Genomic DNA, 27164 nt, shown 5'->3' with positions numbered 1-27164 from the left:
TGTCTTCTTGTTTAACATACAATAAATCGATTTCTAACTCGGCATTATAAACTTCGGAAATTTGTAATGGAACAATGTTGAGTTTTTCGTCATAAGTATAGATATTTATAGACATTTTTGGATATTTGTACTTGGAATTGGAGCTGCGTTTCTCAAATAATTGTATATCTTTTAAAGACATTGGATACTCAAAGCCCGAAAATATCTCGTCATTTACAAATTTCTCGTATTGCTTTGCTCTGTCAGCATTCTTTTCGGGTTTTCCCATAGCACATCGGATAGAATAAACAAAACAGAAATCATCTTTATTTTTGATATTTACAGAAGCTTTCTTTACTTTGATCTCTTGTGGTAAATCGATATATGATCCTGCGTTCATAAATTCGTGTTTATTAAGGCTCAAAACTAGTTGTTTGCAGCGTTTTAATGTCCATCCAGAACCTTTATTTGGATGATTCGTTTGTTCTCGATGTGTTAATTTATTAAATTGCTTAGTAATAAAGTCGTTCACATCGAAGATTTCATCCGCTTTTATAGTAAAATACATAGGACAAGTTTGTGGTTCACCGTTCACTAAAGTTCGTTCGTATTCGCATTCTAAAGATAAATAACCTTTCATATTTTTAAACGGTTTCTTGAAATTTTTCTATTAAACTTTTAATCTCTGGCCTCATAATTGATAGATATTTGTAAATTGACATGAAATTTTCGTTTAAATTCGTTAAAATGTATTGTTTGAAAAGACCATGTATAGAGGATAATACTTCTACATCTATGATATTTTCAGGTTTTTCGTTAAGAGTTTTATCAATTTCTTCGATCATTTCAGACTTAGTTTTATCGTTTGTTTCTATGGACAATTTTTCAGCGATTGATTGAATTTTTTCATCATTAAATAGATTGAGATCTTTTTTATCTTCCTTAAAGTTTTTCTTTAATTCACGCAATTTTTCTATATTGTACATCTTCTCGTGACCATCGATCTGATTCTCCTTAGCCCATTGTCTTAAATAATTCAATTCTTTATTATAAATTTCTTTGTTCTTCAAATGATTTTTCGAATTGTAATGTCGAGTATAGTGATGTTCAAAAATGTCTTTTTTGCAGTATGGGCACTCTATCTTTTTCCGCTCCATATTTAAAGAGCAAAAATTTGTAAACTAAAATTTTGAGAAGTGGTGATTTTTGTGACAACTTGACACAAATCAGCACAATTTCTGGTCAAATGTTTTCAGATTGTTCTATTTATTATAGAAAAATCTTTTAACTAAATTTAGTTAAAAGATTTTTCTATAATAAATGGCGGCGCTGTTACAAGAGTTGAATAAGGTTGGTGAACTAAGATTCAAAGAATATAAGAAATTAGTGGAATTGGAAGAAAAAAAGAGATATAGAATCTTGAATTTGGAGAAAATGAAAGATAAATTCGGGTTTACAATAATTGCCGAGTTGGAAGATTGTAAAGTACACTTACCGAACAGATTTTTGACTGTTTTGGATGAGAAAAAGATTAAAGAATTAAACAAAAATGAAAAATTACACTTGGTTGTTACTGGAAAGAAGACTATTAAAGATAAAGACTGTGTTACTATCAATTTTGTAGAGTAGAAGATTTTTCGTCGTAGCAGACATTTCAAATAGATTGATTTGAGAAAGTAGAAGCAAACAGCTATAGATTCGGTAATTTTTCATTCGTGAGTTACAAATTCGTTTATTGTCCTTTAAACAGTATTTTTCATTGATTTACCGTCTGTCCCAAAAGTGAGCTAGAACCGCCTTACTGTTTGATTTTACAGATTCGTTTATTGTCCTTTAAACAGTATTTTCCCTTGATTTTCTGTCTGTCCCAAAAGTGAGCTAGAACCGCCATATTCATATCTACTTATATATATATATATATATATATATATATATATATATATATATATATATATATATATATATATACTGTATAATAAGATGCAACAAATTAGTGGTAAAAAAATTATGTTTTCCCATTGTAGTAAAATCATCTAATATCACATCTTGTAAAAATATTTCCTTTGTTAAATTCGTTAATTTTGATGCATCGTGTTTAATAGTCAAATAATAGTTTATTCCAAAACAAAACCGAACAAGAACTCATAATTTATAAATGTTTTTTTTCAACAACAGTTTTCCATGCTCAGCCCATACAATGTAACAAATTGATATTACTGCTTTAATACTACTAAAGATAATTGTATATAATGAGAAAGTACAATAATTGACTGTGGTAGCGTTTTTGAAGAAATCTCATCAATTTGTTAATATAATTCATCCCCTTTTGCTGGACAATGTCCATTACAAACTGTATATAGTAAATATACATATAGTATATTTACATATTGGTTACATTAATAAGGAGATAGGGAGAATAAAAAGGGATGTTTTTTTATAACGAACAGCTGAAAACCCGAACTACAAACATTATTGGCTGCATTCTGGACGCTCTCTCTCATATAAATATTCTGGCGCAAACAACCCTATTTATGCCTTTTAGAAATCTATTATAACTAAAGTATGAAAATAATCACTAAAAAAATGTGATTCTCTAAAGCAAAGGAAGTTGATTGTGATGGAAACTGTCATGAAACTGGAATATATAAGTAATATTCTTCCCTACCCTAAATTATCTATTGGAGATTGAATTAATATGTTGTCAATTGGAAACAGCGGTTAGTTTTAGTTAAATAGAAATGATTGATTTAATACCTATAACATCATTATTTTAGGTATTAATAATGATTAATAATTACTAATTAATTAAGTAATAAATACTTAAAAATTATTTTTTATACTAACTCAACTACTTTTAAAACCTTTTTATAACTTTACAATGCGTCTCAACCGCTTTGCTGTATAGAAAGAAAAACCAGCGGTTGGATAATAGCTATATAATTGTTAGCTACGCCATCATCAGCAATTAACAAGCAGTTACGTCATGCAAGTCGTAAATCTGTCTAAAAATGTTTTCAGAAAAGGGAATTTATTTTCTTTGATTAATTTCAGAAGACCACATTTTCGGCTCTTCATTTTAGACTTATACAGGTATAATATTATGATTTTTTTTGTGTTAATTCCAGTTATTCGTCTGGCATTAAATAAAGTGTAAATATTGTATCGTATATGTTTTTGCAATAGAATATTTAGTCATTTAGAGAATACATATATGTTTAATTATTTGACAGGCGTTCAGTGCCTTTCTTGTCATAAGTCATAACGAATTCAGAGTAAGAACATTAAAATATAACATATAGAAGCAAATTACAAGAAATTATAAGCAAAACAAAATTAATACAGTAAAAGGAAAAATACGAATGAATTAACGTTTTTCCTGATTTTCAGCCATTCACTTCTGCTGTGATGATTCCCACTTAATAGCCTCTGGTAACATTTCAGTGGTTCGTTGATCAGTGCAGAACTGTTTGACATGTATTATCCAGCTAAGATTCAATAATTAACGATTTTTTATCAAGTTCATGTTACTTATGCGTGTCAATTCTCTGGTATTATTTGTTTACTTTAAAATAGATGTGTTAGGTTACTACATCACCACAGGAAGAGGTCAGATTCCAGATCTCAGATTTGTTGCGGCAAATTTCACTGAGTTTCCAAAATAACCTACTAAGACGCCACCACCTATAAACTGGAAATGAAAATATTGATTGAATTAAAATGAAATTTTTATACTTGTATAACCTAGGCCTAATACGAAAAACCTACTTCTACATAAATACTGGCATGGATTTCGATCTTTACATTTTGAAACAATTGTTCTTAAATTGTATGTTTATTTAAACCTATGTTTTATTTATATACCAATAAATTATTTATGTTATACTATGTTAATTTTACAACAAAAAAGAACACAACGTATAAAAAGCTGAAAAAGGTAACAATATTAACATTTACATGGTTGAGTATATGAAACAGCAATAGTCATCCGCACGTTCTTACTTTCTGTCAGCGCGGAAAAAAAAAACTGCAAGGAGCAATGTTGTATGGAGCAATAGTTTACTTTCAAAAGTTTTTTATTTCAACCAGATCATTTTAACATGATCGATTAAAATAATAAAGAACAGTTCTGACCTTCGGCTTAAAACTTACAACAATATTACTGTCCAGACAAGAAACTTTACCTGAGACTGAGATAATAAATGGTTCCCCGCATGATATATTGAGTTGAGCGGTAAAACACATCAGGTAAGAGTAAGAGGGAAGGCCTGGGACATTAGCAGGGAAACTGTCCGCCCCTTCTGTGTCGAGGCGTAACTTCGCCAGCAAGTTACTTCACTCTGTGTTACGTTACTGCAAGTGGCTGGGTAGGCTCCTAGGTTGGTCAAGTCCAGAACAGGCAAAAGGGTTCTAAATTATATGTCATTTGAAGATTAAGTTGTGATATAAAAATTATCAGATTACATATATTACTTTCATAACAGTTTTTTTTATTAATCAATCAAAAGTTAAGTCATAAGTTTACTGAATTAAAGTGAAATGCATTGTATACTTGCAAAACCTGTACAAGCAATTAAAATGTTATTGTTATGAAAAATTATAGAATAGAACTGATACTATTATTAAACGGCCTTTCTACTTTCCAAAACATGATTTTTTGTTATTAGTTATTTTGGAAATTCGCATTAAAGGTTATGGTAAGTGGATAAAAATTAATGTAATTAATGACAGTACAAATAATACAAATTACTAAAAGAAAATTGCATTCCGATATTTAAGAAGTGAAAATTATTTTTTCTTTTCAATGTATTGAATCTAAATTGAATAAGAAAAGAAAACAGGAGTGAAAGCTTGTATCGACAGATAAGTTGTTACATAGGAAACGATACTCTATCGAGATGTCAGTCTACTGAGGATATAACTGTAAATAATGAATTAAAGATAAATAGTTTATGTATTTCTGTCACGATGTTATCGAAATCTGTACCGGAATGTTTGTCCACAAGGTCAATATCAAACGTAACCGTGATGTTTGTCCATATCAAACGTAACCTATACAAACATGCGTATTAGAAAATATTACGCATTAGAAAAACATGCAAAAAGGAGAAAAAGACATGACTCTGTGTTGATGTATAAAAAAACCTATATTTGGAGTGGAAATGAGATTGTGAAGAAAATATGAATTTTGAAAGATTGAGAAAGTCTATTACATAGTCAAGTCGCTCAAGAGTTATTTACATAAAAAGTTATATAACTAAGTTATATAAGTGTTTATATCAACAACGAGGAGAATGATGAGTTACAGATCCTTATTTTTACCATAAAAAGAGTTAATATACCTTATTACCTACAAATTTTACATATATCTATTCAGAAGTCAGGTAAGGCACCGTAAGACACCATTTGTTCCCTGAGTGTGAGAACTCCTAGAATCTATAAAATCTTTGACTTGTAAACCAAAATTTCTCAAAGTTATCTACACTGTACACTAACAGACCACAGATTGTCCGAAATTGTGGGATTCAATGCTTAAAAGTTAAAAACGGTTAATCGCACGTCGGTAATCCAGATTAATTCCATGATCTTTAGTGTACAGGTCACCTTTTAATATAGTGGTTTTAATTTTTTGCTTGGTACCAATAGACCTTTTTTGATGGTTAAAAGACAAAGAAATCCAAACAGAATAAAGTAACTTTTACTTAAATATTCGCAAATTATAATTTAGATTAAATTGTTACTGTTACGCTAATAAGAAACATTAAATATTTTAAGTTAACCTAATAAATAAATTATTTATTTCCTAATAACTTGTTTTTGATCTGAATATTAAACCTTTTTCTATACGACTATTACCTACAACCCCTCGAAATGTCATAAATGTATGCTACTTTGTTAACGCCTACTAAGAATCAGTTCTATTGTATATAGTTTAGCAGGGAATCTATCTGCCAAACACTCGTGTTATCGGTATAAAGATAATAGATTAGCAAATGATTAGCCGGGCTTGGAAATCAAAAATATTTTGTACAGAACAATACATATACAAATAATTTGCAAATACTTTAGGGCTCCCTCAGGTATTTTTGATCAGAACTTAAGTTCTGAACTTTATTTTATTACGTGATAGGCACAACTTTTTTATCCGGGCACAACCTTCTTCAAAATTTTGAGTTAGGTTCAAAAGGTAGAGTTAGAATTATTCATGCCAAAGACTGATATATCCAAACTTTTTGATTACTATTTCAGTAGTTAGATATTATATAATAATGTTTAAGGGTTGGAGCCAGATAACACATATTGACTGAAGACAATTTGTAGAAACTGGTTATCTTCATCTTCGATTAAACCGAATATAAGCACTGATTCCAAAATAACCATAATTTAACTTTTTGAAGACAAAAATTAAAATAGCATTTATACTTGGTCAACATTTACTGCTGATATTCCCTGCAGCCTTCCACAGGTGTCCTATAACCACATTTGGGAGTGTGTATTTCCTAAAATATAGAACTCTGCATTACAGGATTAGTGTACACTGGTACTATTCGAAGAGCCTAAACAACGCACATTGTCGTATACAATGAAACAATCATTTTCGACAAACAACAGGAAATAAAACAAGATTGTCTGTGAGAAAGCTACTGTGGAATATCCCCCTATTATTCGTCAATCCCTGCGCCAAACAAAGGATGTAAAATCAACAGTAGCAGCTTTCAGCAAACAATATTAAACAAAACAAGAATATCTGTAAGAAAGCTACTGTGGAATATCTGTGATTACTCGGGGGATTTACCCGTCAATCCCTGCACCAAACAAAGATATGTAATAAACAGCAGCAGTTTTCGGCAAACAATATTAATCAAAACAAGAATATCTGTAAGAAAGCTACTGTGGAATATCTGTGATTACTCGGGGGATTTACTAGTCAATCCTTGCACCAAAAAAAGGATGTGTAATCAACAGCAGTAGCTTTTGGCAAATAATAACAAACAAAACAAGAATGTCTGTGAGAAAGCTACTGTGGAATATCTGTGATTACTCGGGGATTTACTCGTCAATCCCTGCACCAAACAAAGATATGTAATAAACAGCAGCAGTTTTCGGCAAACAATATTAATCAAAACAAGAATATCTGTAAGAAAGCTACTGTGGAATATCTGTGATTACTCGGGGGCTTTACTCGTCAATCCCTGCACCAAACAAAGGATGTTTAATCAACAGCAGCAGATTTCGGCAAACAATAGCAAACAAAACAAGAATATCTGTGAGAAAGCTACTGTGGAATATCTGTGATTACTCGGAGCTTTTACTCGTCAATCCTTGCACCAAACAAAGGATGTTTAATCAAAAGCAGCAGCTTTCGGCAAACAATAGCAAACAAAACAAGAATGTTTGTGAGAAAGCTACTGTGGAATATCTGTGATTACTGGGGCTTTCACTCGTCAATCCTTGCACCAAACAAAGGATGTGTAATCAACCGCAGCAGCTTTCGGCATTTTAACCTTTGCTTCCATAGTCATTGTGGTATCTGTCAAGGACATACTTTGGGTCACCCAGATATTTCATTGTAAATTATTCAGATGCGGTTCCATTTACATAAAGTAAAAACTGATAATAAAATACCGAAAGCGCCAATAAAATAGCCTGGAAAGTTGAATTGCCCGAGCAACTTCAAATAACAGTCAGTTAATCCCGGTGGGTTCAGGTTATTTCCGGACGCGAGAATATCCTGCCAAACAATTCTCGCACTGTTAACGTTTTTCCGGTGCATGAGTTTTCGTTTCTGAATTTGATTCTGCTTTTAACCTTGATATCGGTTGGTATTGTACATGTGATATTGATGTTATATGAAGTTCAAGCATACTATTTCTTTATCAGACCACTGAGTCGGAAGGTCGTATGATAAGCCGCTCCGCTTGATGAGGTTTGCTCGACCTACCTGCCCGTTCTTCCAGATTAATATTATGCATCTGCATATAAAGTGATATTTTAATAATTTTTATTGTTTTTCCATAACAAGTGTATTATTGACTAGCGTGCAGGTGTGTCAGACATGTTTTATTTTTCGCATTTATTTTTTAAACAATTCTCGCAATGTTAATGTTTTTTCAGGTGCATGAGTTGTCGTTTCTGAATTTTTTTTTAGTTTACCTTGATGTCGATTGACATTACACATGTTTTAGTGATGTTATATGAAATTTAAGCATAGGCTACTATTTAATCTTATATCATCTTTCTATCCAAACCTTTTTGCTGCTACTGGTATCGAATCTTTGACCACTGAGAGGTTGATTACATATTATGATACGCAGGAGATTTCATAATCAATATTGTTATAAACCAGTACACCTCGAGTGAGAAATGTATGGAAATCATCTAGACATTTCCTTAATTTAGTTTAGTCACAGAATGACTGGTATAATAACGGTACAGCGGACATTTGAATGACTCGACAGAACATAACGAAGGTGTGACTGCATGAACGGACTGCGTGTTCATTTGACCCCAAAATTAATTTATTCCCTGAGCCTACAGCTATCCCTCAGCATTGTAAAAAATCCTTCTACCATAAAACTAACTGAAACTGTAAAACTTACTACAGTATGAAACTGTAAACTAATATGTATAGACAATACTTATTCAATCAACAAATTAATTACGTTGTAATGGAGAGAGTTCTTGTGTGCGTAATATAGTAGTAATTCTGCGTTATGACATAATCAAGAGAAAATTAGTTTGCCTTTGCAACATGTATGAAGGCGAGATTACAGTCCATGATTGCGGCAATATTCAGGCACAGCGCTCAGTAATGTTATGCTCTGACTCCAGACTTTTTAATTTTTTCGTAATGAACCGTCAAATGCCTTCCATTTAGTTCCCAATCCTACTCGAGAAGACTTAATTTGTAAAATATGAGTATTAGAACTTGAAGATTAACTACTTTGATTATCCTGAATGTAAACGGGATAAGTGCTCGTTTACCCCTACATTACATTGTACTCCAGGCTATTTAAGTCTCGTTAGTGTACTCTTAAGTGAAGATGGTTTGCAAAAACCCGGATTAATTGTGTCTCAATTCCTAAGTGGGAATAAATAAGTTGTGATAACTGTAAGCGCAAAAGTGCAATATTCACCTTAAGTAGAGATTGGTAGAAGAGAGTTTTAGTTGGTAATTAATGAAAAAACGTTGAAACAGATGTTGAAAACCACGAATAGGCAGCAGGTATTTTAATGACAAGAATTATAGAGATTGTGATACCATTCAGCTTTTCTGAATTTGTTGAATGCCTATTGAGATATAAATCATGTTAAATCGGAGAGCCAAAACAATGTTGAGAAAAGTCATGAAACAACACAAACACACACACACACAACACACACACACACACACCACACACACACACACACACACACACACACACACACACACACACACAACATATATATATATAGTCCTCATATAGGAAGAAGATAGAATTGTACCTGTAATTTCACAAACCATTTGTTTTAATTTGACGAGGTTTTAATTATAAGAAAGTTCTCTTATGAAGCTCTTTCAAACGCTGCCTTAGGGAATGATGTGGTTATAATAAATTGAGCGTTTTTAAGTTATTGTATCTTCTAACATTATCAGTCATCATTATATATTTGTAAATGCTGTTTTTACACTGGCTGCAACACACAGTTCTATCGTCCAACTACAACGAGCATGTGAATGGGAATCGCTGCCATTGCAATGTGTGATTAGTGCCAGTGGTCGATAAATGTTGCTTTCGACTCATTAGCATCGATTTCACATTACGAAACATTTAGAAAGAAGGTAATTTTTATTAATATCTATATGTTTATTTCTGCAAAATAAGATTAAATTAATGACATATGAATACTGCAACCTAATGTGGCGCTAGTTTCATTATCCTGATCATAACGTGGATGAATGCTCGCTGCCCCCTACATTAGTTCGTATTCCAGGCTATTTAAAACTTCATCAGTTTTCTCTCAGGGGTTAAAGTGATAGCAGGAAACCGGATATAAACATGTTTCAATTCTTTAGTTGTCTAGAATCATGTGCGAGTATGATACTTTTAAGTGCCATAGTGCAATACTGATCTGGTATAGATTGGTAGAAGTGGTTCTTAGATAGTAAGTGATACGCCAACATTGAAACTGATGTTGAACTGATCTATTTTATCTTTTATGACTATAATTATGGATAGTATGGCACTCAGATTACAGTTTTTCAGATTCTGTTTAGACCTTCTTAAGTTATAAATCTTGATCCGTCAGAAAAGGACTATCAGCAGAGGTAGAACTATCTTAATAATAACCACGAAAGAACCATAGAGTACTGAAAGAAGAAGTAATTATACGAATAATACCACAACCTAAACCGAGTTATACGTAAACGAGATCTTAAACTTGAGAATGTCCTTAAAAAACACTTTAAAAAATCTCCTGGGGTTATGATCTGGTTATAATAAATAAAGCTTTTTCATTATTTTATCTTTTTATCAAATGATAATTTATAAAATTATCATTTTATAATTTCACATATAAAAAAATCACATATAAGAATTATACGTAAACGAGTTCTTAAACTTGAGAATGTCCTTAAAAAACACTTTAAAAAATCTCCTGGGGTTATGATCTGGTTATAATAACTAGAGCTTTTTCATTATTTTATCATTTATCTAATAATAATTTATCTCTATTTATTTTTAAATGTTAAATCAAATGTATAATGTTATTTTAGAATAGGTAAGTATATGAGTAAGTATTATCTCAGTAAACAGATTGATATATTACATAATATACTCAATGAGAGCACAAAGTGTGGGGTCCAGTAGATTAGCTGCGGTAGTTTAAATTACCATAGTTTGTAATGTAATCAGCTTAAATAGTTTGCATCACTCTGAGTTGCTTTGTAACACTGCAGTGATTAAAATCAAATTATGACATCACTGTTTACTGAATAATGAAGTAAGAAACATCTTATAAATCTTACAAATATAATATGCTACAGATACTATCGAGTTTATTCTGATTATATAAAACGTTACACTTTTACGAATTTGAAAATTAAAATAATACAAAAGATAAATATTAGTTTTGGCCCCTATAATTACAATTTTAGAACTATATCTCATTAAAATAATAGTTTAAATGTTTATTTTGTAAAAATGGGATAAAACCATCTCTAAAACTTTAAACATGAATGAAAAGTAACTGTAATATTAAGTAAAGAAATATAGACTTGTGCTATGTGATTGTTTTCATTTATGTTTTTCTAAACTTTGGAATGAATGTTTTAATTGGCCAAAATAAGCTTTAAACCATATTCCCTACATAAACAAATATTTATAGAAATATTACTTTCTGCCTTAAACTGAAAAACTAAGGTAAAAATTGAAGTAAACTACGTACAATTCTGTATATAATATGATGTCTTGGAAGTTATATTTTTATTTTCACCCATCATTATTTGGGTTTAATTAAACCAGTGCTTAAATTTCTTACTTTAAATTTATGTAATACTCTGTAGAAAGAACAGTTAATTTTGCAACACATAAGTATATTTTTGTGTTGATTACAACATGAACGCTTTTCTATCACAAATCAGTGTTTAAAACATTCTTAAATAATATAAAAGTAGACATTTTACAGCTTGTAATAATATGAAGTGTTGTATTATAATAGTAATATTTATTTCCATCTGAAAACTAATAACTAATGTAAGAAGCCAAATAATTTATTCAGTTACAACTTTGAGTTTCTGAAAAGTAACGTAAGTTAATGTTAAAAAAGAAAGTGATGCTTCAACATGTTTACGAGTTTGTATAAGAAAATACGACCTTGTTGGGTTTATCAGCATCAGACAAGTTTTTAAATAATCAGTACAAGATCTCATTAGATTTATTAGCATGATATGAGATTTTGTGAGCATATACGATCTGGTATCAGAATTTTGGTTGACGTCAAATATTTCCTGTTTTTAAACATTATTCTTCTCATTTGAAGCGTATTTTTAAGGTAAATTAATTTTTGAACTTATTTAAATTAGTAACTAAGTTTGGATTCAGATATAAGAACGTTTATTTTTATATTAAATTAGTATCCCAAATATTCGAGTACCCATGCTGACTTTATTACATTATTTTTATTACTAAACCTTAAATACGCTACTAAACCAGACACGAATAGTATTTTAAATTTTCAGGACGCCTTGCATTCAGTATACTATCCTCATAAATAAGTTCATGATGGTTTTTGTAGCATGGAAAACAATTTCTCCCATAGTTAAATACATTAATTAAGAAATCAAATGCACGTAATTGTTTAAACACATTTCATATATTTCCGCCATCTATAACATCTGTTTGGCGGCCGGCCGCTTCCCGCCGTCGTGGAAGGTATCATCCACGGTGCTGATTCACAAGAAGGGGGCCCCCGATGAGATTACCAACTGGCGGCCCATTGCGCTGTCAGACACTGCAGGCAAACTGTTCTGCAGTGTATTGGCTCATCGCCTGTCATCGTGGATGTCTGACAATCGCCTCCTATCTTGGGCGCAGAAGGGGTTTACTGCGTCCGAGGGCTGCTTGGAGCATAATTTTGTGCTCCAGGAGCTGCTGGCTGAGGCACGACGACGGGGTGGGGAACTATGTGTAGCGTGGCTCGACCTGGCTAATGCCTTCGGGAGTGTCCCTCACTCGGCTGTTGTGGCGGCATTGCGTAGTGCGGGCCTCACGGAGGCCCAGCTGGCCCTAATCAAGGATCTGTACGAGGGAAGTGCTACGACCATCAGGCACTCTGGTGGGGTCACTCCAGCCATCTCCTTCCAGGCTGGAGTCCGCCAGGGCTGTCCTCTGTCTCCGGTGCTCTTTAACCTCGTCATGGAGTACCTAATCCGCCCAGTACTCGCATTGGAGGGGGAGCACGGTGTGTCGCTGCACGGGGAGCGGGTCAGCGTGTTGGCCTATGCCGATGACCTGGCCATCGTGGCTAGATCAGAGGCCTCACTCCAGGCCTTGCTGGACTCCGCTTCTTCGGTGGCGACCTGGGTTGGCCTCAGGTTCAAGCCTGAGAAGTTGTGCGACACTTCATGTCGCCGGCAGAACCGTGAGGCCAACCGCGTTCACCATTTACGGCTCCCCCCTCCGCGTCCTTGAGGATGGAGAAACCTACGACCACCTTGGTGTGCCCACTGGGATGAGAGGTGACCAGACCCCAGTGGCCACCATTGCCAGGCTGGAAGAGGAGACCGCTAAACTTTTTGCCAGTGGGCTCGCGCCATGGCAGAAGTTGGACGCGGTCAGGACATTCATAGTCCCCCAGCTGGATTTTAACCTCAGGACGGCGAGGATCAAGAAGACCTCCCTAAAGGGGCTGGACTCCTTGATGAGGGCGGAAGGCAAGAGGACACTCGGCCTCCCCTCGCGAGCCAGCGTGGAGCTGGTCGAGCTCCCCCCATCGTGGGGCGGCGCGGGTCTGCTACCGATTTCCGACCAAGCCGACTTAGCCGCGGTAGGGCATGCGTTCCGGCTCCTAACATTCCCTGACCCTAGAATCTCCCGTCTTGCCCTGGAGGGCCTGGCCGTGTCTGCTGGGCATCGCTCTGCTGCCCGGGTCGACGTTGGACGACTCGTCGACTACCTCAACGGGGACGCGGCGGGGAATTCCAGCGTCACCACCACCTTCTCTGCGGCCCGGACGGCGAGGAACCGCCTCTCCAAGCGTCTGCCTACGCTCCGGTGGGGGTGGAGTGAGGAGCGGCGGACATTTCAAATGACGATGGCCTGGTACGGGACGGCCAATCACCGTGGACGGGAGGAGCCGGAAGTCCTTGGCGTCGGCACTGCGGCGAGCACTGCAGCTCCACGGCCGGGCTACCCTTGCCGCGAAGCCGGACCAAGGCAGGGTGGCTCGAGTCGTGACGACTTGCCCCACCTCCAATCACATGATGCGCGGAGGCCGACACACCCGTTTTGCTGACTGGCGGTTTATTCACCGGGCGCGGCTGAACACCTTGCCGCTGAACGGGTGTCGGAGGTGGGGGAATGAGGACCGCCGCTGCAGAAGATGTGGAAGTTATGATGAGACGACTGCCCACGTGCTATGTCACTGCCTACCTATGATTCCTGTCATAACAAGACGACACGACGCCATCCTGGAACTTCTGACATCGGAGATCCGTAAGCACCCTCAGGAGGAGACTCGTCTAGACAAGAGGGTGCCGTTCCAGGAGCTGGTGCCAGACGTGGAGGTCCCGGAGGAGGTGGCCAGCTGCCGACCGGACATCGTGACGATCGACCGGAGAAACAAGATTGTACGTGTAGTCGACGTCACGGTGCCCTATGAAGACGGTTGGCAGTCGGTGACGACGGCCAGGGAGAGGAAGGTGGAGAAGTACGCATCTGTGACACGACTGCTCTCGGCTGGGGGCTACCGAACAACCGTAGACGCCTTCGTGGTGGGGTCCCTAGGCGCCTGGGATTCCGCCAACTGGACCACCCTCAGCCGCCTGGGAGTTGACCGCCGCAGGGGTGCTGCCCTGGCCAGGCGCTGCGTCTCCGAGGCCATCAAATGGAGCCGGGACATCTACGTGGAGCACGTGACGGGCATCCGGCAGTACGTGGGTTAGTTGCTCATTAACTGTCCCAATTTTTAATTATTGATTATTTGTTGTCTATTTATTAATTATTTATTGACTATTTATTATATTTTATTGCATGTTTTAATTATTGACTAGTATTTATTGTATTTATTGATTGTTAAGTTTTATAGTTTTTATTAGATTAAGGTATGCATGACTGACTGTTTTCTGCATTGTATTACTATAGCGTCAATGGCCTGTTATTAGATATATAAGATTTTATTATGTTGTTATTTTGCTTGCATGTTTAAATTCTACCTATTTGTCCGGCTAAAAACAAATAAAGGCAAAAAATGAAAGGCCCAAAATACATGTAAATTCCAAAATAAATAAAGGTTTTTTGAACTTGAACTTGAACCCAAGACTGACAAGTTGTATTGTACATTACAACAAGCTGGGGATTGTATAATTCACAGTGTCATAAGCCAAATGGCTCTCGTAAGAAATGAACACATTTCCGTTATTTTGTACTTCAATCTTAAAAGTTTTAGTTGTCATAACATCCTAATTCTTGACAATATTATAAATGCGAACGTGTCTGTATTTGTTTGTTTGTCTTTCACATGTAAACTACTCTACCGACTGTACTTAAATTTTACTTGGACATAAGAAAAATTAACGGGGACGTAAGAACGTCCCTGGGATGAATAGAGACTAATTCTTATTTGAAAACCTTTCATGGCTACGTCACATCGGCCTTTAAAGTAGTGATAATTCCCATCTTGGTCTCTAAATTTACAGAATATTAATTGAAATATCCTGTAAAGTGCGATGAACTGGTATGTGTAAGCATTGCTTTATGACAGCCCCTCCTATGTTTAATTATTTGAACCACTATGTTCAATTTTGTAAACGAATATTGTGAAGGAATAGAGTAAAATTGATAGCAAACAATAATTCTCATTTCAATTATTTCTGCAATCACTGTATAACAAAGAATTAGAAAATATTCAGATAAAAAATTAGACGTTTTAGTAAAAATAAACTTTACTATAAATATGTTGTAGTTAGAAATTTACGTTTTTTATTAAATATTAAGTATAAGATATTTGTGTGTGTGTGTGTGTGTGTGTGTGTGTGTGTGTGTGTGTGTGTGTGTGTGTGTGTGTGTGTGTGTGTGTGTGTGTGTGTGTGTGTGTGTGTGTCTAAAGAGATCTGAGAAGCTTATTCCCGTCAAATTACTACTGAGTCATAAAAGTCTTTAAATGTATGGTAAATATATGTAATTGATCAGGAAACAAGCCAAATTAAATATGTAACAAAACATTCTATATTTTCGTTATTACTTTAACGAGACAAATTTAACTTAGAATTATAATTCTGTTGATTCAAGTGCTCCCACACTTGAAAATTGAGTATGAAGCCGCGGATAACTACAAGGATAATTATAATCACAAAGTAATACACCAAACCATTAAATGCAATTACTTAAAATCATCAAATGACGTTGCATCCAATTTTAAATCATAAATGCTTTCTCTAAGGAAACTAAGATATTTGGGGTTTCTATCCTTTGGTCTATAAAAGTTCAAAGCAGTGTTACTAAAGGTGTTGGGAATGTTAGATGCAATGCAATATAGAGGAAAATATAGGGAAAGCCTTGGGTAATACTATAAAATAGTATAATAAACCAATAGAAAGGAGAATTATGGCCTAACAGAACTTAGCGAAAGACCGATCACACAAACACAAGCAGACCGATTACCCTTTTACCTTTTTATCTCAAAATCAATATGGATCTTCTTTAGATTAAGTCTTTGTGACCTTGTTATAAAGAATTATCACATAGACGGACAAACCAAACAGGATAGACCATTGTACCAAGTATCAAGTCTGTAACAAATTTGTAACCAGAGCTACCTCCCAGATGGACGGATGGACTAGAATATGCAGGTCTGTAAAAATGTCTTTAATAATTGTGTGTTTGAACAAGTTGTACACGACAGAGAATACACTTATAGTATGAAAAAAAGACCGTCCCAACTAAACTGAAAACAGTTGTGGACATATAACATCGCCATGGGAGTGGCTCACATTTGAGTTAAAAATAGTAATAACTCTGCGTTATGAACATAATCAAGGAAATTAGTTTGCCCTTTGCAACATGTATGAAGGCGAGATTACAGTCCATGATTGCGGCAATATTCAGGCACAGCGCTCAGTAATGTTTCGGTCCCGCACAACACAAACAAGTGTGTTCAGTAGCGTTGTCGCGTATTTACTGTTGTTACAGTAGCTGTGTCGCGTAATTACTGTTGTTACACTAGCTGCAACATCTATGAAGGCGAGATTACAGTCCATGATTGCGGCAATATTCAGGCACAGCGCTCAGTAATGATTCGGTCCCGCACAACACAAACAAGACACACAATGTTCAGTAGCTGTGTCGTGTAGTTACTGTTGTTACACTGGCTGAAAACATGTATGAAGGCGAGATTACAGTCCATGATTGCGGCAATATTCAGGCACAGCGCTCAGTAATGTTTCGGTCCCACACAAACACAAACAAGACACACCGTGTTCAGTAGCTTTGTCGCGTAGTTTCTGTTTTTACACTAGCTGCAACACACAGATCTATCGTCCAACTACAATGAGCATGTGAATGGGAAACGCTTCCATTGCAATGTGTAATTAGTGCCAGTGGTCGATAAAATGTTACTTTCGGACTCATTAGTATCCATTTCACATTACTAAACACTTAGAAAGAGGTTAATTTTTATTAATATGGATATGTTTATTTCTGCTAAAGAGGATTAAATTAATGAAATATGAATACTGCAACCTGATCATAACGTGGATGAATGCTCGTTGCCCCCTACAATAGTTTGTATTCCAGGCCATTTAAAACTTCGTCAGTTTTCTCTCAGGGGTTAAAGTGATAGCAGGAAACCGGAAATAAACATGTTTCAATTATTTAGTTGTCAAGAATCATGTACGACTATGATACTTTTATTTGCCATAGTGCAATACTGATCTGGTATAGATTGGTAGAAGTGGTTCTTAGATAGTAAGTGATACGCCAACATTGAAACTGATGTTAAACCGATCTATTTAATCTTTTATGACTATAATTATGGATAGTATGGCACTTAGGTTACAGCTTTTCAGATTCTGTTTTAGACCTTCTTAAGTTATAAATCTTGATCCGTCAGAAAAGAACTATCAGCAGAGGTAGAACTATCTCGATAGTAACCACGAAACAGTGAGAACCATAAAGTACTGAAAGAAGAAGTAATTGTACGAATAATACCACAACCTAAACCGAGTTATATATAAAACATTATACGTAAACGAGATCTTAAACTTGAGAATGTCCTTAAAAAACACTTTAAAAAATCTCCTTTGTTATGATCTGGTTATAATAAATAGAGCTTTTGAATTATTTTATCTTTTTATCAAATGATAATTTATCTCTATTTATTTTTGAATGTTATATCAAATGTCTAATATTATTTTAGAAAATATAGGTATATAACAGAGTATTATCTCAGTAAATAGATTGATATATTACATAATATACGCAATGAGAGCACAAAGTGTGGGGTCCAGTAGATTAGCTGCGGTAGTTTAAATTACCATAGTTTGTAATGTAATCAGCTTAGATAATTTGCAACACTCTGAGTTGCTTTGTAGCACTGCAGTGATTAAAATCATATTATGACATCACTGTTTAGTGAATAATGAAGTAAGAAACATCTTATAAATCTTACAAGTATAATATGCTACAGATACTATCGAGTTTATTCTGAAAATATAAACCGTTACAAGATTGCGAATTTGAAAATTAATATGATACAAAAGATAATAAGTAAGAGTGGTAATTAGTTTTGGCACCTATAATTACAATTTTAGAACTATATCTCATTAAAATAATAGTTTAAATGTTTAGTTTGTAGAAATTGGATAAAACCATCTGTATAAGGCCCGGCCTCCACTTGCGATTTGTTGTCGCGCGATTGTTTTGTCGCAGTCGCAAAACTTAATTGAGGTGCATCCACTTGCGACAGAATCGTTGTAGATTTTGATCATGGATGACATCGAAGCAAGTGTTGTGATCGCGCTTTTACTTCGTGCTAGACGTAAACGGCGAAAACATAATTACTGGGTTCACCCAATAACAAGTCAGCGATTACTAAAAGAGCAGTTTCACAAGTTATTTGAAGATTTGAGTGAACATCCTATAAAATTCTTTCAGTATTACCGAATGACGAAAAATAGTTTTGATGAACTTTTGAGAATAATTGGTCCATCAATTACATATAAAAACACAAAATGGAGATTGTCTATACCACCAGAAGAACGTCTATCAGTGACTTTGAGGTGAGTAATAATTACAGAAAATCAAATTATCTTATTTGTTTATCTATTAAAAACTCTTTATTAAATCAAAACATTTTAAAAAACACAAGTACAAATTAATAAAAATCAAATGTTATAGGAATAACTAAGGGTTAGTAGTTTACCCATTAAAAGAGTTACGATAAATCAAAAAGATCACTTCCACTTGCAGAGGGTGATGACAAAACACTTCCTGCAAAATCGTTGTAAAAATTCTGCATTGGCCCAGTATTTTGTGGATACACAGGTTGGTTAGAATTATGTCCGTAAGCAGAATGGCTATGCTGTGGCTGTTGTGTATGTTGGGAAGAGCTGATGTAACCAGGGCGTGGATTAATGTTTCGAGCTTGCCTCATGACGTTTAAAATTTCTATCTTAGCATAATGCTTTTGCTCTTCATTTAATTTTCCTAACATTGGAACCAAACATTAAAGCGAAGTGTTTATCTTCATTACCCTCGTCACTTTGTCTTGCTTTCAAAATGTTCAATAAAAGATGTCTCATATGAGTTTGCATTTTGTTTCTTACTATTTTTACGCCTTTCACGCTCGGTCTGTGCATTAATGCCAAGTGAGCATCTTGCAGTAGAATTACCTTCTTGAATGTCATCAGATGTATCATGTGGTTGCTCTGGTTCATATCCATCCGTTTCATTGAGGGAGATATTACTAATAGTTTCTCTTCCTTTTACAAAGGGAACCAAAAACAGCAACGCATCAAAATGGATATACTTTCTTCTTTTTGTTGCTCCTTGGCCTGATGTGGTTTTTCGTTGTGCTGCAATTTCCCTCAAAAAGCAGTCCTTTAAAATTCTTCCACTTTTTTTGAACGTCTGTACCTGGAATACAAATTTAGTATTAACCCCCCTAGAATAATTAAAAATTATATTTTATTGATTTCAAATGTAAAACCTATGCCATAACTTCATCATAAACACTTTTGATATAGTACCTCCTTATTTTCAGAATTTATTATTTTCAGGTACCTTGCCACTGGGAACAGCTTCATTTCGTTACACTTTGAATATTTATTGGGTGCCAGCACAATTGGTCACATCATTAAAGATACTTGCTCAAAATTGTGGACATGTTTACAACCAATACACATGCCTACCAAATCAGAGGAAGATTGGAAGGAGATAGCAAAACAATTTTACTTGCGAACGAACTTCCCAAATTGCATTGGTGCCATTGACGGCAAACATATAAGAATTCAGAAGCCAAATCACTCTGGATCTCTTTTTTACAATTATAAAAATTACTTTTCGATTGTGTTACTTGCTGTAGTAGACGCAGACTATTGTTTTACAGCAATCGATGTAGGATCTTACGGTAGTAACAGTGATTCAAATATTCTGAAAAACTCCGCACTAGGTGCAAAGTTGATTGATGGCAAACTGAACATCCCTCAAGCTCAAACTCTTCCTAATGACGAAAATGGAAAACCTATGCCATTTGTTATAGTTGGAGATGAAGCATTTGCTACATCAAGAAATATAGTGAGGCCTTATCCCAGGAAGAATTTATCCATGAAACAAAGAGTATACAACTACAGAATGTGCCGTGCTCGAAGAATGGTGGAATGCACGTTTGGTATTTTAGCCAACAAATGGCGAATTTTCCATCGGCCATTGAATGTCCAAACGAACTTAGCGGATGACATTATTAAATCATCCTGCGTTCTCAACAACTTTGTAAGAAGAAAAGATGGTATTCGAGTTGAAGATGAATGCTATGAGTGTCCGCTGGTATGTATACAAACAAGTCGGTGTACGGGGTACCTCTTCAGGTATCGAAGCAAGAGACTACTTGGCAGATTACTTCATTTCACCTCAAGGCTCATTACCTTGGCAATACGACCATGTTTAAATCAATAAGAAGAAGTTGGCATAATAATACATGGAAGTGATTTACAGAAGAAACCTCTGTTTAAAAAATTGTTTAATACATGTTTAAGAGTAACTAAAGTTTAATAATTTCATTATTAATCATTTATACAACCATATCTTGTTAGCCAAAACTACATTTTGGTTTAAATAAATTGCTAATAAAACTATGAACGATGTTTTATTTACAGAAACCTATTAGGTAGACCCTATTAAAATGAAATATTGAAAAAATGTTTCTTGTGAAATAATAATAAAAAATAAACAAAACTGTTGGGAATAAATTAAAAAAGCATACAATATTTTAATAGACGATAATATAATAGATTTATAAGATAATACAATATCAAAGACGAAAATAAATTGATAATCGGGAACATATAGAACTGCAATGAATCCGATAAGATATAAATTATAAGTTAGTGTAGGCTACATTTTTTTAGATATCCTGTAGGTGGTATTTTTAGCCAATTAATGCTATCATATTTAAATCACTCACCTTTATGTTTCTTTTCTTTTGATGTAAGGTCATTCCAGTTTTCTATCACTTTACCACACACTTCAGTCCACAGTTTTTCTTTTATATTTCGGTCACTGTACTCTTTTAATTGTTTATTATAAAGAGCCGGTCTCTTTTCTACTTCACTAATTAGCAAATCAGTATCAATGACTGATAATACTAATTTACTAGTAGAGGTTTCACTGTCAGACATATTTATTTAGTTAACAAACAGCCACCGCTCGACAGTACTCAGTCAAAAATGCGACTAAATAATCGCCAGTGGGATGCATGTCGATGCCTGTCCGTGTGACTCATTTTATTTCCGCGACAGTCGCGTCGCGGTCAAAATAGGTCCAGTTGCGTTTTTTAAATCGCAGTCGCATTTCTGTCGCATGTGGATGCGCCTGCATTTAAAACAATAGGTTCTATTTTTGCGACTAAACAATCGCGCGACAACAAATCGCAAGTGGAGGCCGGGCCTAACTCTAAATATGAATGAACAGTAACTATAATATTAAGTAACGAAATATAGACTTGTACTATGTGATTGTTTTCATTTATGTTTTTCTAAAACTTTTCATGAATTTAAATATACTGATTGTATGAATTATCACTAATAATTCTGAAAAGAATGGAATGGATGTTTTAATAGGCCAAAATAAGCTTTAAACCATATTTCCTACATAAATAAATGTTTATAGAAATATTACTTTAAATTGAAAAACTAAGGTAAATATTTAAGTAAAACTTACTTAAAATTCTGCATATAATATGATTTCTTGGAATTAATTTTTTCAAACGTTTCCGTTGGTGGACATTCCTTAATTTTCAGACTCTGGAAATTAATTAATTAATAAATTGCATTTTCATGCAGCACTACATTTTTTTCTTCAGTTCACATCTACTCAAACGTTACCCAATATCGTGATTGCTGTACATAAAATTAAACTGTTCAACCCAACTTCTCAACGCTAATATTATAAATAAGTAATGATCACAAAATTGTGTTGATTCCTATGAAGAGAAAAGTCTGCAATGTTACCTGGCATATTTTGTAATTCTAAGCTACTCCCCTCTTTTTCTTTAAAATCGTTACAAATCCCATCGCAGTCTCTCAAATTGCATTACACCAAACTCATATTATTAATTGAAAGAGTCTGTTGAATGTCACCAACTTTTCTGTGCAAACATTGTTTTATGACATCATAACCAAATTTTCAATTAATTTAACAACTATTTTCGATTTATTTACATTCATAGTTTTGAAAGCAGAGAGTACGTCTGATAGTAAACAACACTTCTTATTGAACACTTTTCTGCAACCTCTCCTCACCACAAAGTAAGAAAGTATCTAGATAAGAAAATTAAAAATGTTAGTAAAAATATACTTTTAACTGTACATTGTAGAAAATATTAGGTATCCAGTGCTTGGTCATTACTGTAATGCGGATATCAAAGGCAAAGCTAGTATCAAACCCTTAATCTAAATTTTAAGACTGTTTTAAAACAAATATTAGTTGCATATTGAAGGACGTATTCCTATAAAACCTGTGTGGGTGCGCGCAATAGTAATAATATTCTTTATTGCCGGAAACAATTAATGGTAACTGTATTGCAAGTGTCATATACAAATAAACCTTCTAATCTAATAACTAACACAATTTAATTATAAGTAAAAATAATAGATAAATAATAAATACAAATTAAAATTAATTTTTGGGTACGTGATACTTGTAGCCGGATATCAGAAGGGGAATTAGAAAAATAGGTTTTTAAATGTTACTAAAGACTATCCCGGAGGCCCATCGCAACTCGTCAACTGAGTAAAATGCCCTAGACACTAGGAAGTGTTTTAATCGAGATTTAAATTGTTTACAGTTATTGACGTGTTTGAATATACATGTGTAATGTGTAATTATATGTATATAACGCGAGAAACAAGGCAAACTCAACTCCGAGACGAAAATTATGCAGTCCGGAGAAAATTACAATAGATATAATTATACACTTTTTGACATATTTCCTTGATCGCGAGAACAAGGCAACTCTTCATTAACGTCAGAAATACGAGGCAACATGGCCGCAAAGGCAGCACACGCCAACAAAGGCAATATATCATTGAGTTGCAACATAGAACTGAACATGAAACAAAGATCACGTCAACATTACAGGTTAGCGACTGAGTTAACATTTCGCAACTGAATAGCATGTTTCGTGGACGCACGGCAGAAATACCAACAAAACTCGGAAATACCAAAAAATATACCTTAAAGCTCATATGTGGAAAGACGTTTTAGGTGATGCTTTTGGACGGAATCTTTATTTAATATAAACCATTTTTTTGATCTGGGACACCGTTTCTGAAGGCAGGAAAATAGAACATTTTTCATTATTTACATGGAGTGGTAGGATTTTAAGCACCATTTAATGGAATGTTCAATATTAAATAATCTGTTTAATATAACGATATAAAACGTGTACAGCATACTTGAAGAATTTGTATGCACTTGAAGAATAACAAGGGAGAGTTACGTGTTTTATAAAATTAATTATAAAACACAATTTTAGTAGGAAGAGAATGATTAAAATCCACGTAATTTTCTTAATTTATAAAAATAGATTTCCCTAGTTCATAAAATAATATTAAATACATCACTACTTGAAACTGTAATTAATATAGTACAATTTCATTTTTATAAATTTAATGCATATTTTATATTTTTATTTACACCCATCATTATTTGGGCACAATTAAACCATTGCTTAAATTTCTTACTTTAAATTTATATAATACTCTGTAGAAAGAACAGTTAATTTTGCAACACATACGTATATTTTTGTGTTGATTACAACATGAATGCTTTTCTATCACAAATCAGTGTTTAAAACATTCTTAAATAATACAAAAGTAGACTTTTTACAGCTTGTAATAATATGTAGGGTATTTTTATATCTAAATTAGTTATCCCAAATAGTCGAGTACCCATGCTGACTTTATTACTTTATTTTTATTACTAAACCTTAAATACGCTACTAAACCAGACACGAAGTCTGCATTCAGTATGCTATCTTCATAAATAAGTTTCATGATGGTTTTTTTAGCATGAAAACAATTTCTCCCATAGTTACAATACATTATTTGAGAAATAAAATGCACGTAATTGTTTAAACACCTTATGTAGAACAAGAAATATTACGTTTTACATGGCGATGTGTTTGGCAATAAACAGCCACACGTGTATGCTCTAGTTATACTGGAACATGTACAATCTAAGATTGTAGTCTATCTTAAAAAGTTAGTTTTGTTCTATCAGTAAAATGGTTAATCAAAGAAGAATGTTGTGGCCATCGGTTTAAAACTGACAAATACATTTTCAATAATGTCCAGAAATGAAACTTTACCAGAGACTGAGATAATAAATGGTTTACCGCATGATATATTGAGTTAAGCGGGTAAAACACGTCAGGTAAGAGTAAGAGGGAAAGGCCTGGGACATTAGCAGGGGAAAACTGTCCGCCCCTTCTGTGTCGAGGGCGTAACTTCGCCAGCAAGTTACTTCGCACTGTGTTACGTTAATGCAAGTGGCCTGATTAGGCTCCCAGTTCAGTAAAACAACTGTTAAAATGCTTGTCTATTAGGAAAATTTAGATTATACACTTGTGCTAAATTTTGAGTTACCTTTTTTATACAAAGATAAGGTGATTCCTAGTAATATAATAGATGATGAATAGTTAAATGTTAATATGACTAATTTATATACTAACAAACATGACATAATTAGTTAGTTGTGAGGTTTTGCAGAGCGTATTTTATGGTATTATTTGTGTAATACGAATGTACTATGTTCACCATATAATTCACCACCTTTCCACAATCAGTTTTATTTGGTTAGCCGGTGTGTGCAGACTTATTGTTTCCTGTATTTTGTAGTTCAGTTTTTATTCAGTGCATGTTTTAGAGTAATTGGGCATGGAATTAGACGCATAAATGGCTGTTATGGTTCCAGACTTGGTGTGTCACCAACGCTCTGTTATGTTTTTGTTTACTTTAACCTAAATTGTAGTCATATATTAGTTTACCTTAAAGAGAGATTAGATAGTAGATCTCGAGACGTAGTGTTTCTGAATGTATTTATTTACTGAATGTTGGCAAATGCCTGGATAAACCTCTTCCCAATCAAACTTCAAACAAAGAAAATAGTTTACGTTATTAAAAATTTTAAAGTAATTGCATTCCGGAAAAACAATTAATAAATATTCAATAATGTTTTAATTGATTCCAGGAAATCCTAATCGAGAGTGTACACTTATGGAGCGTGTATTTTTAGATTTAACCTGTTAAAATGCAATAAGATTTTTCCTTTTCATCACTTGAAACCGTCTTCAATATAAAAACCGTAATGTTGAATTGTGCACTAACATTAATAAATATCTAATATATCATACATTTTTACATTCGTTCGAGCAAAACTTTAGTAATAATAAATAAAAACACATTACCTTTTAGTTACTTGAAACGTTAAATTAAAATAATTATAAAAAAAGGAAATAAATTATATTTAACCACTGTCTTCTACAGGCTTCTTTACTATGTTTTTTTGTATTTTACTGTATTAAAAAAGTATTCATTGTGCAAGGACCCTCCAGTAAATATGAAAGTTGATTGTGCTTTGTCTTCCATCCAGATACATAACCGACCATATTCCCACGTGTGTCGAACAATTCTGAAGTAATAACCGTTTATAGCTCAAACTTATACGCTTTCACAAGTTTTCCCAATTTCTTTGCTAAACTTGACACTCTCTTTCTCTAAAGACCTTTTTGAAAGTTTTCTTGTTCAATTCATTCAGGATAAAAACCTAGTTACACTCTACGGTTAGGCTATATACCACAAGTAAATTTATGAAAACAAATCTAATAAGTAATCAGTGTTGAACTAGTTCAAGCTTCTTTATTAATTGAGATTATCATTTTTTAAACAATAAGACGCGTAGTATTGATAAAAATTATTTGTCCTGATTTTCCAGTAAACTTAACTAGTGACATAACAACTTATTACTACGGTAACTGTGGTTTTAAAAGGCAAATTTTCTAGTTATACGGAACACATTAACTGCTTTTGTTCCCGATTTTCTGTGTGTTATTTTTTATTATACCTTTTTTGAAAACGGGAAAATTCCGAAATATTAAAGGAAAATGTTATAACGAGAAGTCTAATCATTTTTATATTATATATATATATATATATATACATTAAATTGTATAAAAGGCAATAGCCTTATTTAATTTCAATAAACATTTGAATCACTAAAAGTACTTGCTCCACCGGGAGTCGAACCCGGGATCTCTCTAATGCCGGGTGAATATATATATATATATATATATATATATATATATATATATATATATATATTTTACATATGATTCCTGTGATGTATAAAAACTTTTGTTGTAGGTATGGAATTCAAATGGGAAATGAGAAAATAAAACAGGAGTGAAAGCTGGGTATCGACAGATAAGTGGTTACATAGGAACGATACTCTATCGAGATGTCAGTCTACTGAGGATATAACTGTAAATAATGAATGAAAAATCCATTTATATCTGTTCACTGAGCTTAGGGGGGACCTTTCAGTCAGATTGCTAGGACAGTTTGTGACGGCATTTATGCAACAATTAAGCAACCATTCACGAAAAGGAGGAACAAAAAAACCTGTAGTCATTATCTGAGATGAATCTGCTGGTCATTATACACAATACTAGGGTTTAGGACAAAAAAGGTGTTTATATAAAAAAAGTTAATATTT

The 27164-nt window shown here is 34.0% G+C and overlaps 1 protein-coding gene across 1 annotated transcript; it reads left to right on the top strand.

Moving 5' to 3' along the window:
• The first annotated feature begins 18550 nt into the window (after positions 1-18550).
• LOC124355969 (protein ALP1-like) lies at positions 18551-26855 on the top strand. Its single transcript, XM_046807118.1, has 3 exons — positions 18551-18952; positions 19952-20758; positions 26813-26855. The coding sequence occupies exons 1-3, from the start codon at positions 18660-18662 to the stop codon at positions 26853-26855; spliced, it is 1143 nt and encodes a 380-aa protein (XP_046663074.1). The 5' UTR covers positions 18551-18659.
• Positions 26856-27164: the final 309 nt, after the last annotated feature.

Source organism: Homalodisca vitripennis, chromosome 2 (genome assembly GCF_021130785.1).
Source record: "Homalodisca vitripennis isolate AUS2020 chromosome 2, UT_GWSS_2.1, whole genome shotgun sequence".
In the NCBI taxonomy this organism is placed as follows: Eukaryota; Metazoa; Arthropoda; class Insecta; order Hemiptera; family Cicadellidae; genus Homalodisca; species Homalodisca vitripennis.
The sequence above is the reverse complement of the archived record's forward strand: the minus strand, read 5'-3'. Positions and strand labels throughout refer to the sequence as shown.

Coding starts and splice junctions, on each gene's coding strand:
- LOC124355969 (XM_046807118.1), top strand. CDS start 18,660: ATGGATGACATCGAAGCAAGTGTTGTGATCGCGCTTTTACTTCGTGCT. Junction 18,953..19,951: donor CGTCTATCAGTGACTTTGAG/GTGAGTAATAAT, acceptor TATTATTTTCAG/GTACCTTGCCACTGGGAACA. Junction 20,759..26,812: donor TGTACGGGGTACCTCTTCAG/GTATCGAAGCAA, acceptor CTTTTGTTGTAG/GTATGGAATTCAAATGGGAA.